The following is a 14,956-nucleotide window of genomic DNA, read 5'->3' on the forward strand; positions in this document are numbered from 1 at the left end:
TTTGATTCGCAGGTAGTACCATCTACTTTCATTCCGGTATCAGGTATAGCCTGACCTGACTCCTTAAACCACAGAGTACAAATTGAAATGTATTAAATATTTTTGGATGTTTTTCTACATTTTCAAATATATTGATTTCAATTACAACACAGAATGCAAAGTGTACAGTGCTCACTTCATATTATTTTATTACAAATATTTGCACTGTAAAAATGATAAAAGAAATAGTATTTTTCAGTTCACCTCAGACAAGTACTGTACTACAATCTCTATTGTGAAAGTGCAAATTACAAACAAAAAAATGTAAAACTTTAGCGCCTGCAGGTCCACTCAGGCCTCACTTCTTGTTCAGCCAATCGCTAAGACAAACAAGTTTGTTTACATTTACGGGGGGATAGTGCTGCCCGCTTCTTATGTACAATATCACCAGAAAGTGAGAACAGGCATTCACATGGCACTTTTGTAGCCAGCATTGCGAAGTATTTATGTGCCAGATATGCTAAACATTCATATGCCCCTTCATGCTTTGGCCATCATTCCAGAGGACGTTTCACTGCTGCTGACACTCTTTAAAAAAATAATGCCTTAATTAAATTTGTGACTGAACTCCTTGGGGGAGAATTGTATGTCTTCTGCTCTGTTTTACCCGGATTCTGCCATATATTTCATGTTATAGCAGTCTCAGATATTGACCTAGCACACATTGTTCATTTTAAGAACAGTTTCTCTACAGATTTGACAAAACACAAAGATACCAATGTGAGATTTCTAAAGATAGCTATACCACTCGACCCAAGGTTTAAGAATCTGAAGTGCCTTCCAAAATTTGAGAGGGACATGCTTTCAGAAGTCTTAAAAGAGCAACACTCCAATGTGGAAACTACAGAACCCAAACCACCATAAAAGAAAATCAACCTTCTGCTGGTAGCATCTGATTCAGATGATGAAAATGAACATGCTTATATTGACCTGCTTTGTATTGTTGTTGAGCAGAATGGAGGAATGCATGTCCTCTGGAATGGTGCTTGAAGCACAAAGGTACATATGACTCTCTAGCGCATCTGGCATGTAATTATCTTGCAACGCTGGCTACAACAGTGTCATATGAACGCCTGTTCTCACTTTCACGTGACATTGTAAATAAGAAGTGGTCAGCATTATCTCCTGCAAATGTAAACAGACTTGTTTGTCTGCACAATTGCCTGAACAAGAATTAGGACTAAGTGGACTTGTAGACTCTAAAGTTTGACATTGTTTTATTTTTGAATCCCGTTTTTTTTGTACTTAATGCAGGTTTTTTCTGTGCATAATTCTACACCTGCAAGTTCATCTTTCATGATAAAGAGATTGCAGTATAGTACTTGTATTAGGTGAATTGAAAAATACCGTTTCTTTTGTTTTTTACAGTGCAAATATTTGTAATAAAAAATAAATATAAAGTGAGCACTGTACACTTCGTAAACTGTGTTGTAATTGAAATCAACATATTTGAAAATATCCAAAAATATGTAAATAAATGGTCTTTTATTATTGTTTAACATTGCAGTTAGTTTTTTTAATTGCTTGACAGCCCCAATAATAATCCCTGGTTTTTTTGTGAGGAAAAGAATGAAAGTTAGTTGAGCTGGACTGGAGGAGCTGTCATTGTTGCTGTTGTAAAATTCTGAACCTGTTTCCGAGAAAACAAAATGAGACAAATACACAAAAAGGGAGAGAAAAGAACAGCAACTAGAGAAAATGCAAATTCTATCTTTCATGTTGAGTCACTTGTAACCTCGCTGCTGGAAAACACAGGCATGGCATTTGGTCTTAATAGCCACGCCGAGACCTGGCAAACTTGTACCAGCATAGGGCTGTTTAGGGCACGGGTGGGCAAACTTTTTGGACTGAGGGTCACATTGGGGTATGGAAACTGTATGTTGGGGCCATGAATGTTCACAAAATTGGGGGGTAGGGGTGGGAGAGGGGGTGAGGGTTCCGGCTGGGGTTGGGGCCAGAAATGAGGAGCTCAGGGTGTGGGAGGGGGCTCCAGGTTGGGGTGCAGGGGGGAAGGGTGGGGGGCTGGGGATGAGGGGTTTGGAGTGCGGGAGGGGGCTCCAGGCTGGGACCGAGGGGTTGAGAGGGAGGGAGAGGGATCAGGGCTGGAGCAGAGGGTTGTGGTATGGGGGAGGGGTGTGAGGGCTCCACCTGGGGGTGCAGGTTCTGGGGTGGGGCTGCGGATGAGGGATTTGGGATGTAGGAGGGGGCTTCAGACTGGTATGGAAGGGTTCGGAGGGTGGGAGTGAGATCAGGGGTGGGGCAGGCTGTTGGGGCACTGGGGGAGATGAGGGCTCGGGGGTGGGGCTGGGGATGAGGGGCTTGGGGTACAAGAGGGGGATCTGGGCTGGGATCGAGAGATTCAGAGGGTGGGAATGGGATCAAGTCTGTGGCTGGGGATTGGGGCACGGGGAGTGGGTGTCTCGGGTGCAAGCTCCAGGCAGTGCTTACTGCATGCTGTTCCCAGAAGCATGTCCTCCCTCTGGCTCCGAGGCGCGGCCAGGTGGCTCTGCGAGGGCAGCACCTGTGGATAGGGCAGCATGCAGAGGCGCCTGGCCATGCCTCCGCATACTACGTAGGAGCTGGAGGGGGTCATACCAGCTGCTTCCTGGGAGCTGCAGAGAGCTGAGGGCCAGATTAAATGGTCTGACAGGCCAAATGTGGCCCTCCGGCCATAGTTTGCCCACCCCTTGTTTAAGGCATTGCCTTTAGTTGCCTCTCTTGTCACAGGAATACATCAGTGTTGTGGCCAGATAAAATGGGTTGTTATTAGACAGAAGGCAAAAGGTGAGGGATAGGAAAGAGAAGAAATAAAGTGGAGGAGAAAAAGGACATATTGGGGGAGATAGGGGATAAGACATGTCACATCCCAGGGTAGTGATTGGGATTTAGCCAGAGCCAGTAAAGATGGAGATGGCAATGTCATCTGGATCCCCGTCTCTCTCTCTCTGACCCACTCTGGTCAGGACATCACTTGTGTTTAGGATGACAAAGGCCCAACAATGACACAATGGATCCTGGGGTCCCAGGAGATGGTAGGGTGGCAGCCATGATGGTGAAGATTGCTCCTTTCCTGTCCATTCATCTCCCAGCCAGCAGTTACTTTCTGCTAATTTTTCCCCCTCAAGTCTTTTCTTTTCAAAAACCTCAAAAGGGAGTGATGAATGGAATAAACTCATCCCCTTGTTATTTTGTTCATCAATTAAGCTAATTTCTGACACATCAGTTTTGGTCCATTGATTTCTGGTTCCACGTTTCTCTTGTTTACTAGGCATGTTTTTAACCCGGTCTTGAAAGTATGCCTTTTTTTGTTTGGACTAATTTAGACTTTTTTGTCTCCCTTTTTACCTTTTCCCATCAACATTTCTAATTAAAGGTTATTGTGATATTTTATAAACTTTAATTCGCTTCTCACAGTTGAGCTCATCATAATTAAGGTACATTTGGAGGCCCAAATATTACAACACTCTGTTACTCCCTCGTACTGGCACACAGGATAGGCCACAGTTTAGCTTTTTATAACTAAAAGCAAGATGTGATTGGACAGAAATAAACTATCATTGGATATAGTTCCTCCTCAGTATCATTACATCATATTCGTTATGGAGACAAAATTCCACTTCATCTTAGCAGGTATTCTGGAATTATTTTAAAGGGTTTATTGATGATAGTGAGCGTGGGATGTATAAAGAAATAAATAGATAGTAATTCAGTTTAATGCGTAATAGAAATTAAGAAATCACCAGGAGATCAGAACACTGAAAACTGCAGGTTTCTGAGAGTCACTGTAAATGTTGGTACTGCAAACTTTTAAATGTAGCTGCATGAACTTTTTTGGCTGGGTTAACATTGCAAGGTGCTAGACAATTTTCCTGACTAAATATAGGTGGTATGTTAGAAAAATCAAACTGTAGTACAAATTTTAAGATTATAAAATATTTTTCGAATATTTTTTTTCCTGGATTTTGAATTCTCTTTCAGTCCAAGATATTTGGGTTTGTCCTTCTTTTCCTGCAAATATCAGAGGCCATTCAGACTTATCCATGGGCTCTGAAGATGAGTCCTGTCCCCTTCTAGGCATGCAGCTAGATTCTCTGTGTGCGTAGTATAAATAGAGTGGCAGTTCAGTGTTTTTACTTTGTTTATTAGCATCTTGGCTTTTAAAGCTTATTTAGAGACATCAGTGAGCAAAATCTTTTCCTACCCTATCCTAGTGTCTTGGGAATCAAAATTTCCTGAGGCTTTGTTTACTGGTGCTCTCAGGAGCTACAGAAGAGCTATGCCATAGCTGTTCAAAATCTGTGGACCCTTTCTTACCAGGAGAAGAGGGTTCAAAAGTCTAAATGGCCATGTTGGTGCCTTTCACTCCCTATGCACAGGCCAAGATTCCTCCAAAGAAACCTCAGCAAAGAAAGGTCAATCTTCTTCAATACCACTGGACCCTCCTCACCAGCGATTCTTCAATGCTGAATCCGAATTCCCCCAATCTCCAGCCCAATCCATTTTAAAAAAAAAGAAGCTCCCTGCATAAGTAGGCAATTGAATCACTAGGCAAGGAGTCTGGCCTGCTTATCTGAATCTCCTTCACAAAAGGAGGATTTGCACTCTTAACATTACCTCTTTAATTACATATTGGAGGATAATGAGTACGGGGGCAACAAGCTGCCTTCTCCCCTCATCTGCTCCATTTCCCCCATCGCCCTATGAACCTTAAGTCACAGGGAAGGTGTGGGGAGACAGGTCTGTAAGAAAAGGAACAGATCCTCTGATGATGAAAATCCATCTTCTAAAAGCAAAAATAAAGTAAAAGACAAAAAAGCCATGCATTTTCATAGTAGGGGAACTCTCAGCTTCATAGCATAATTTCTAACTAGAGAAATCGGAAAGGTTCTCGGTCTTAGGCCTGGTCTACACTGGGGGAGATCTAAATTACACAATCAATGTACTAAGATCTACTTACCGCAGTGTCTTCACTGTGGTAAGTCAACGGCTGACACTCCCCCGTCGACTCTGCCTGTGCCTCTCACCCTGGTGGAGTACTGGAGTCGACAGGAGAGCTCTTGGCGGTCAATTTATCATGTCGAGACTAGATGTGATAAATCGACCCCTGCTGGATCAATCACTGCCTGTCGAAGCCGGTAATGTAGACAAGCCCATAGATATGTTTGACACTATGAGGAGGAAAGAAGTGGCTGCCAGAGAAAGAAGACAAGCAAGCTAAATCTTCTATCCAAAATCAAGTTGTCTCCCTGCAATTCCTCATTCAAGGGCATCATTAGGGAAGAATGGAAAACACCCAGCAATAGGAAAGGCTTACTCAGCAAGTCCAGAAATTCTGCATTATAGTACAACCCAGAGATTTCTTCTTCATCTTCTCTATAGTTAATGCAAAAGTGGCATCCCTGGAAAAGACACCATTTCCTGCTGTGAGTGGGTTTTTTCCCAAAAAAGATCCTTCAGAAAGGATAATTGAAACTATCCACTGAAGGAACTTCAAAGCTTCTTCAGCTTCTCTTAGTGTTTGCTTGGCAATAAGCTATTTCAGGGCCACAGTGTTCTGCTGCAACACTTAACAATACCCTTAAAACTCATCTCAAAAACAAAGGAAATGGTTTTTGGGTTTTTTGGGTTTTTTTGTAATGTATGTCCTGGTATTCACTGTCAAGAGTTTAGGTCAAAAATAATTTCTTGACTCCTATATTAATAAGATACTTTTCTATTACAATTATGATTGCTGTGCAAGGTAAAGTGAATCCAGCCAATTAACAAAATATTAAAATGTTAAAAGAAACATTTCTGAGTTTATTTTTGATATTGCTATGTCTCTTGCCTGATTTACTGAAGCCTTTGTGTGTCCTGCTTGTATTTTCTAGATAAGCCTGTAAATCAGACAGTGTGCTCAGTTTTATATTAAGTCCTGTTCTGTACATTTTTAACAGTTGCTTAGCCAGCTTAAAGGAAATCTGGAGGAAGAAAACAGACATCTACTTGATCAAATTCAGACATTAATGCTACAGAATAGAACATTACTGGAGCAGAATATGGAAAGCAAGGATCTTTTCCACGTTGAACAGAGACAGTACATGTAGGTATACCCAAAATCATGAAACCGCTGTTCAGAAATATGGCAAGGCAAGCTTACAAATGTAAAAAAACACCTTCTACTGCCTGATACATTACATAATACACTCATACTCTATTCTCTCATATTTTTTCTTCAAACATAACTAAAGTAATTGCATTATATATGAATTGCTGATACTCATAACCAGAAATGTTGATTTTTCAAACTAAATAATTAAAAATACATGTTTTTTATGGAATGTGGGTTTAATGAAAAAAATAATTTATTCCTCCTTCCACTTCAAACAAGCATCCCAGAAGTCTTTGAAAATTCTGTTGCTTTTTCCAGTAGAGAACTTTTGCTTCTTTTAGCAGTAAAAAGAAAGTGTTTTTAAATACTACTTTCTTGTATCCTATATGTGCATGCTGTGTTCATAAAGTTCAGCATTACATCATATTAAAGACTGTAAATGGCCCATGAAAGTCTTTAATATGTCTTCATTTAGATATCTCTTTACATCATATTTTCTGTATTTCTCTTTCTTCTTTATTACTTAGAGACCTCTGTTTCTTGGCAATATCTATGCGGCTCCCGCTTATTCTTAGGTGAAAAAGTCTGCACTCAGATACCTAAAAATGCAAAGAAACATGTAATACTATGTAAACATAACTGCCAAAATAGCAATTTTGATTAATTTCTGTTTACAGTGACAAGTTAAATGAATTGAGACGACAAAAGGAGAAATTAGAGGAGAAGATTATGGATCAGTATAAATTTTATGAGCCATCTCCTCCCAGAAGGTACTGCTTGAATATATTTTGTGGAAATGAGTATAACCAGATATTTAAACAAGCTAAGGACCCAGTTGTGCCCCTATTGAAGTTGATCGTAAGATTCCCATTGACTTCCATGGGAGCAGAGTATGCCCACTTATTGTAGTTAAACATGCATACAAATTATTTTTTAAATTATGCATTTTATAAAAGTAATTAATTTTAAATGCAATAATGGATTTAATTTTATTATAACAGAAGGGGCAATTGGATTACTCTAAAAATGAGGAAATTGATAAAATCTAAGAAAGATGTTAACCGTGAACGTCTGAAGTCTCTGACTCTTACACCTACCCGTTCGGAGTCCAGTGAAGGATTTCTTCAGCTACCCCATCAGGACAGTCAAGATAGTTCCTCTGTGGGCTCAAACTCTCTTGAAGATGGCCAGACACTGGGAACCAAAAAGAGCAGTAGTGAGTAATTACAAAACGATTTTAAAAGCAGCAAAGATTCCTGTGGCACCTTATAGACTAACAGAAGTTTTGGAGCATGAGCTTTCGTGGGTGAATACCACTTCCTCAGATGCATGTAGTGGAAATTTCCAGGGGCAGGTATATATATGCTGGCAAGCAAGCTAGAGATAACGTGGTCAGTTCAATCAGGGAGGATGAGGCCCTGTTCTAGCAGTTGAGGTGTGAAAAACCAAGAGAGGAGAAACTGGTTCTGTAGTTGGCAAGCCAGTCACAGTCTTATTTCACCTACTTTTATGGAAATTAAAAGTAGTTCACTTTGGGTAGGGTGCCAATGCATGTAGGGACAATCCTGCTGAAAAGAAGTGCTTGAAATTCCTAGTTTCTTAAAAGGAGTTGGCTATAAAAGGTTATGTGACCCTTTAAAAAGAAGCAATTTGAAACCTGATGCAGATTAAAATAATTACAACCCTTCCTTTGCCTATATAAATACTGGATTTTTTTTAATTTTCGGAGGGCGGGAAAGGGATCAGGCTGTTGCAGAGGATTGGGGTGCGGGAGAAGGGGGTGCGCTCAGGGGTGCAGGCTTCAGGCGGCAATTCCTGAAAGTAGCTCCTGGAAGCATGTCCCCCCTCCAGCTCCAAGGCGCGGCCAAGCGGCTCTGCGCACTGCCCTGTCCGCAGGTGCCACCCCTGCAGCTCCCATTGCCCGGGGTGAGCGCCTCTGGACAGGGCAGTATGCAGAGCCACCTGGCCATGCCTCTGCGTACTGCCTAGGATCTGGAGAGGGGTCATGCCAGCTGCCTCCTGGGAACCATGCAGAGCCGGGCAAGCCCCCAACCCCACTCCCCGGCTGGAGCTGAGGGCCAGATTAAATGGTCTGATGGGCCAGATCTGGCCTGCAGGCATTAGTTTGCCCACCCCAGTCTATTGGATTCTAAGTGAATAGGAGAAATTCAGCTTGTAGGCAAGTCAAGCTTTGTCATCTTTTTCTTTTGTAACTCTAGCAAGGAATTTTCTTTTGCAATATAATCAATCCCATTTCATGTTTCATCAGTACAGTATCCTGGAAAAGTAGGTTCTATGGCTGAGAGTCAACCTCAATGTCATAATATATGGAACCTCAGGTTCACCTAGGATCCCTTGCCTTCTGGAGCTTTCCACTCCTCTTAAATTGTTTTATTCTGTAAACAAATCTGTAGGTTATTCTGTAAACCTATCCTCAAATCCACTTTTATCCGTATGAAGTGGAGATCCTAGCTTTATTGAGTGATGTTGGCTCAACTAACTTTCTGGTGTCCAAAAGATTCATAAGTTTTTTCCCTGAAAAAGAGCTAAAGAGAAACTATCTCCTGTTGGATCTTCTTCTCCAAAATAAATATCTGTCCTCTCAGCTGCTGTCTTTTCCTAGGCCCTTGTTGGCTTCAGATGATTGTGAAGATGAGGCTTCAGGTAGATAACCCGTCTCAAGAAGGAGAATCACCATCTTCCTAATTTCTGGATTATTCTTAAACTTTAATGTCAGTCTCTCCACCTTTCCTGGTGAGACTTGCTGAAGCCCTAAATCTAGAGACAGAGAACTCTCCTATTCTTTATTATGGAAGCACTGGTCATGGTTTCATGGCTAAGATTGAGTTCTGTTTTGCGCTTAAAGCGGTGATTCATCCATTTTGTTATATATGAAAAATAGAGAATATCTTGACGGAATAAAGAGTAATGGTCTCAAGTTGCAGTGGGGGAGGTTTAGGTTGGATATTAGGAAAAACTTTTTCACTAGGAGGGTGGTGAAGGACTGGAATGGGTTACCTAGGGAGGTGGTGGAATCTCCTTCTTTAGAAGTTTTTAAGATCAGGCTTGACAAAGCCCTGGCTGGGATGATTAAATCGAGGATTGGTCCTGCTTTTAGCAGAGAGTTGGACTAGATGACCTCCTGAGGTCCCTTCCAACCCTGATATTCTATGATCTTCCACAAACTTTTGGCACTTACTCTTTAAATATAGATTTTTTTTAAGTTTTTTTTAGAATTTACAAGTAAATCTGTTGTTTTATGAGTTAAAATTAATTTTAAATTGAGTCCTTTAAGAAAGTTAGCATTGTTGTCAATCTTTTCTTTGTCCAAAATTATCTTAATAATGGAATAACACAGATTCTTCAACATTTCCTCTATATACACTAGTTAAAATTAATTGAAATCTTGTGCATAGGCTATATTTGGAAAAAAAGATGTTGTACTTAAGCTAAATGATTAACAACCGTTGTATTTAATTGGTATGATTATATAAGCTAAAGAATGGCCAGGTCAACAGCTCAAGTAGCTCTTAACGTGGCTATTTTGATTTCAGAGATAATTCAATTAGGGTGACCAGGTATCCTGACGGCTCCAGTCAGGACCGCTGACCAGACCATTAAAAATCCGGTCAGTGGTGCTGCAGCACTAAGGCAGGTTAGTTCCTACCTGTCCTGGGGCACCAAGCTGCATGCTAGAAGTGGCCAGCAGGTCCGGCTCCTAGGCAGGGGGGCCATGGGGCTCCACATGCTGCCCCCGCTCTGAGCACCGGCTCTGCACTTGACCGATGGGAATTGGGGGGGGCAGTGCCTGTGGGTGAGAGCTGTGCCTCCTACCCCTCCTCCTAGCCCCAGACCTGCTGGCTGCTTCCAGCATGCAAGTAACATTAAGTCAAGACAGGCAGGCAGGCAGCCTGCCTTAGCCCCCATCTGCCCCCGTGCTGCTGCCCAGGAGTCGTGCGAGGTAAGCCTGCACCCCAACCCCCTGCCTCAACTCACAGCCCCGTCCCTCACTCCAAATCCTTTGGCCCCACCCCAGCCTGGAGCCCCCTCCTACACCCCAAATTCCTCATTCCCGACCCCACCTCAGAGCCCTTACCCCCCTGCACCCCTACCCCAGCCCAGAGCCCCTTCCTACACCTTGAACTTCTCATCCCCGGCCACAGCCCAGAGCCCTCACCGCCTCCCACACCCCAACCCCCTGCCTCAACCTGCAGCCCCCTCCCACACTCCGAATCCCTCAGCTCCACCCACTAGTCTGGAGCTCCATCCGTGGCCCTAGCTCAGAGCTCGCACCCCCTCTCGCACCCAAAGTACTTGCCCTAGCCCAGTGAATATGAGTGAGGGTGGGGGAGAGCGAGCCACTGGGGGAGGGGGAATGTAGTGACTCGGACAGGGCCTGAGGGAAGGGGCAGGGCTAGGATGTTCTATTTTGTATGATTAGAAAGTTGGCAACACTAAATTCAATCAATGACCATCCTTCCTCTACCACTAATTTGCTTACACCTCTTCTGTTCTTTATAATGACTCAGTGGCATGAGCAAGACCGGACATGTGTCGGGAGTTCTCACTGGAAGATTACCTTGCCCAGGTGTTCCCTGGCTGCCTGCTAGCCTTGGTAATCAGTGCCTGAAAGATTTCCTGTGGTTCTGCTTTGTTGGCTCCACTGTGCACTAAGGCAACCTTTCCAGGGAAACTGAGACTGGAACATAGGGGAAGCTCTTGAAGTGCAGACATCAGGACTCAATGTCTAGACCAGGGGTCAGCAACTTTTCAGAAGTGGTGTGCCGAGTCTTCATTTATTCACTTTAATTTAAGGTTTCGTGTGCCAGTAATATATTTTAACATTTTTTAGAAGGTCTCTTTCTATAAATCTATATACTATATAACTAAACTGTTGTCATATGTAAAGTAAAGCTTCATTTAAAAATAAATTAAAATGCTGATCTTACGCCTCTGGCCCACTCAGCCCGCTACCGGCCTGAGGTTCCATTCACCTAGGCCGGCAGCGGGCTGAGCAGGGCCTGCGGCCAGGACCCCGTCTGGCAAGGGGCCGACAGCCAGAACCCCAGATCGGCAGCAGTCTGAGTGGGACCAGTGGCCGGGACCCCAGACTGGCAGTGGGCTGAGCGGTTCAGCCCACTGCCACTCAGCCCGCTGCCAGTCTGGGATTCTGTCCACCGGCTCCTGCCAGCCAGGGTCCCGGCTGCTGGCCCTGCTCAGCCTGCTTCCGGTCTAGGGTCCCAGCCCTGCCCACATAGAGTGGGTACCTACCTTCTCCCTGGTTTTAGCCCAGTCTCTTCCTCTCTCTCTGCACTGAGCTAAGGGTGGGGGTGCACTGAGCACAGGGCTGGGAGTGAAGGAACAGGCTGGGAGTTGGAGTGTAGGATCTGGCCAGGAGCTAGAATGAGGGAGGGGACTCAGGGTTGGGGCAGGAGGTTTGAGTGTGGAGGCACTTACCTGGACAGCTCCCATTGGGTGTGAGGGGTGCAGGTGGGAATGTGGGGGGAGGGGTGCAGGAGCTTCCGTTTGGTGCTCGAGGTGGGGATGTGGGGGGGTGTAAGAGTTGGGGTGTGGGGGGTGTAAGGAGGGTACAGGAGTCAGGGCAGAGGGCTGGGGAGCATGTGCGTGAGGTGCAGGAGTCAGGGCATGGAGTGCAGGGGAGCTGGGTATGTGATGAGGGGGGTGCCGGATTCAGGGCTGGGGTCATGCGGGGGTGCAGGGGTCAGGGCAGGGGGCTGGGTGTGTGTGAGGGGGATGCAGGGGTCAGGGCAGAGGGCTGGGGGTGTGGGGGAAGGTCAGGAGTCAGGGCTGGGGGTGTGGGCTGGAGTCATGGAGATGTTCCCAGCCCCCTGCCCTGAGCAGCTCACAGTAGGAGTCTGGAGGGGATATGCCCTGATTCCACCCTCCTTCCCCAAAGCCCCATCCCCACCTCTTCTCTGGAGCAGCGAGCATGCTGCGCCTGCGGTTCTGGCTCCGCTTCTCCCCCTCCCTCTTCAGGGACCAGGGCCATCAGCTGTTCGGTCACAGGGAGGAAGAGGATGAGGGGCAGGAACCCAGGATACTGGGAAAAGAGGCGAGGGAAGAGGGAGCGTGGCTGCTGGTTGAGGCTGCCCTGCAGCAGCAGCTGGCAGGGCCAAACTTCTGCCCCCTGCCCCCCCAGGAGAGAGCGGTGGGCAGGGGGCAGAGAAGAGCAGGCTGGGCAGGATTTTTAATGGCATGCTGCTGCCTTCCGGGGTCCTGGCCACTGGCCCTGCCCAGCCTGCCTGCTGGGCTGGGACCCGGCAGGCGACAGCATGCCATTAAAAATCGGCTCACATGGCACTTGGTCTAGACCTACCCCTCCTTTCACTCCTAATTTTACCAATGATGAGCATGCGTCCTCGGCTGGAGAATAATGTATCGTGGCTGTTGCAAACTTCTCAGAAGTATTTGCCTCTACGAAACAGCATGACTTCCGTCTTTCTCAGGTTCAGCATCAACTTCAAGGTGCTCTTCATCTGAGTTTCTCACCCAAGCACTGGACTAGCTTGGTGACTGTGTTGTCATAAATTGTGAAAAATAGATATAGTTCATCGTCTTTTTGACAATTTTCTAATAGAACAGCCTGGAAAAGTAGTTCTTTGAGTGCTGTCCCTGTGGGTGCTCCACTCCCAGGTGATGGTGCATCCTGGCACCATTGATTGGAGATCTTCGGTAGCAGTGCCTGGTCGGGATGCACACACTCAGCTGCTGTCTTGCAGTCTCGTTAGAGTCTGCCAGAGCACGCACATCCCGTGCCACCCTCAATTCCTTCTCAACTGTCCTCAGCTGAAGACAGGACTCAGGGCAGTGCTAACACTCTTCCCTAGTCTCTGAAGAAAACAATCACAAAAATATAGAAATAGTTAGTAACATCCTTTAGAATCATTACTTAGTTAAAAAAACAAACAAACAAAAAACAAAACTTTTTTTCCTCAAGCTCGTCTCCTGCAGAGACGCTCTCCCCCGGCACTCCAAGTTCAATAATGCCAGGAGCTTCAGGATTTAAGAAATGTGTCTCCTGTCAGGACTCTATGCCAGAGTCCAGTGGACATTCATACTGCGTGAAATGTCTAGGCAAGACCACACATCACTGCTAAGTGCCTCTATTGCACAAGCCTCAGAACCAGGGCTTGTTGTGACAGGGACCTGCAGCTGAAAATTATTCTTATGCAGAAATCCCTGCAGCCGCCTCCAGAGAAGGGCACTGTTAAACCCTCTCTCTCACACTCCTTGGCCAGGTCCGAACCTATTGGGAGCACACCTTCACCCTCTTAGGCAGAGAGGCAAGAAGCCAAACTGTCTCCAAGCGGAGACTTTCATAAGGATAAAATGTTTCCTGTGAGATCCTTACCCTCAGTGCTGTTAGTGCCAAAGGCAGGAGCCTCCAACCATCCCAGCACTTCAGCAGCTTTTGCAGAGCACAGAGGCAGGGACCCAACTTCCTGTGCAGGGAAGATCTCCTTGGCACCGGTCCCTTCGGCACCAAAAATAGACCCATTACAAACAGCGTGCTCTACCCTGGTGCCAACAAGAACGTCGGCACCAAGCCTTCCCACCACTCATGCAGCAGCAGCAGACCTCCTGCAGGGTGCACATAAAAGACCTACGGCACTGGGGAAAGCTAAACAAAAGTCTGTGCATGCCTCTGAGCACAGACCGCGCACAGCACACTCAGACCCTAGGGAACAACAACAGTTCCTGAGTCAAGACGACCTTTCACTGGCACCTGAGCCTCACTCCACTCCTGGACACACAGTACGCACTCTTTGACCAGCCACTCTCCCCACCTGACCTGACCACCTTTACTGATAGCGAGCTGGATATGCAACAACAACAGGAGTTCTCCCTACCTGTCTCTCCTCCTGCACCAGAACCTTTTACACTTCGGACCACGGCCAACAACCACCAGCCTGTTTCCCTACTTTGCCCCTCTGTGGGCTGCACCTAACTTCTCTTAACCAATGCCGTGGCCTCATTGGTACCCTTGGCCAGCTCCTACTGCCTCTTGCCCTCATGCTTCTTCCACCAGACCACAAGCTCCTTCTGCACCTTCATCTCTAGCTCCATCTACTTCTAGAGTGCCTGAACCCCACTCTGAAGACGTGGGCCAGGGACCATACCCTGATTCACCAAACTCCAACTCTCTATCAGCTCCAGACAGAGCCATCATGCCTCCACCTCCACAGAATGTGGACAACCTGAAATTGTTCCAGGAACTTTTCAAGAGAGTGGCACTCAGCAAAGACATCCCTTTAGAAGATGTCCAGGAGACACAACACAAAGTCCTCAAAATCCTTCAACCCTCTGCGCCCTCAAAGATAGCGCTTCTCATAAATGATGCACTCGTAGAACCAGCTGACACTGTCTGGCAGACTCCAGCCTCTATCTTACCAACTTGCAAAAAGGCTGAACACAAATATTATGTTCCTGCTAAGGACAGAGACTTTTTATTCTCTCACTCACAACCAATTTCTCTTATAGTAGATGCAGCAAGTAACAGGACAAAACAGCCGCACTACTGGCCCACCCAGCAAGACACCTTGGGCAACAAGGTTTATACCTTCTCCACTCTGCAATTCAGATTTGCAAACTACTCCGCCTTACTTGCAAGCTATCACTTCGATAACTATTATAAACACTTTGACTTTACCTCCCATATTCCGGAGGACAGGAGAGCAGACTTTAAGTCAGTCCTTGTCCAAGGCCAATTTGTTTCCAGAACGGCCCTACAAGCATCTCTAGACATGGTGGATACAGCTGCCTGTAATACCACAATTGCTGTGGTTATGCACAGAGCTTCCTGGC

The 14,956-nt window shown here is 45.6% G+C and overlaps 1 protein-coding gene across 10 annotated transcripts in view; it reads left to right on the top strand.

Moving 5' to 3' along the window:
• CCDC88A (coiled-coil domain containing 88A) overlaps positions 1-14,956 on the top strand; it is a 349,307-nt gene that overhangs the window by 290,369 nt on the left and 43,982 nt on the right. For all 10 annotated transcript variants that reach the window (XM_050951995.1, XM_050952002.1, XM_050952003.1 and 7 more), the window contains 3 exons: positions 5,976-6,121; positions 6,808-6,900; positions 7,132-7,346. In XM_050951995.1, coding sequence (XP_050807952.1) covers positions 5,976-6,121; positions 6,808-6,900; positions 7,132-7,346 — 454 coding nt within the window. The remainder of the gene's footprint in view (positions 1-5,975; positions 6,122-6,807; positions 6,901-7,131; positions 7,347-14,956) is intronic.

Source organism: Gopherus flavomarginatus, chromosome 4, assembly GCF_025201925.1.
Source record: "Gopherus flavomarginatus isolate rGopFla2 chromosome 4, rGopFla2.mat.asm, whole genome shotgun sequence".
Classification (NCBI taxonomy): Eukaryota; Metazoa; Chordata; order Testudines; family Testudinidae; genus Gopherus; species Gopherus flavomarginatus.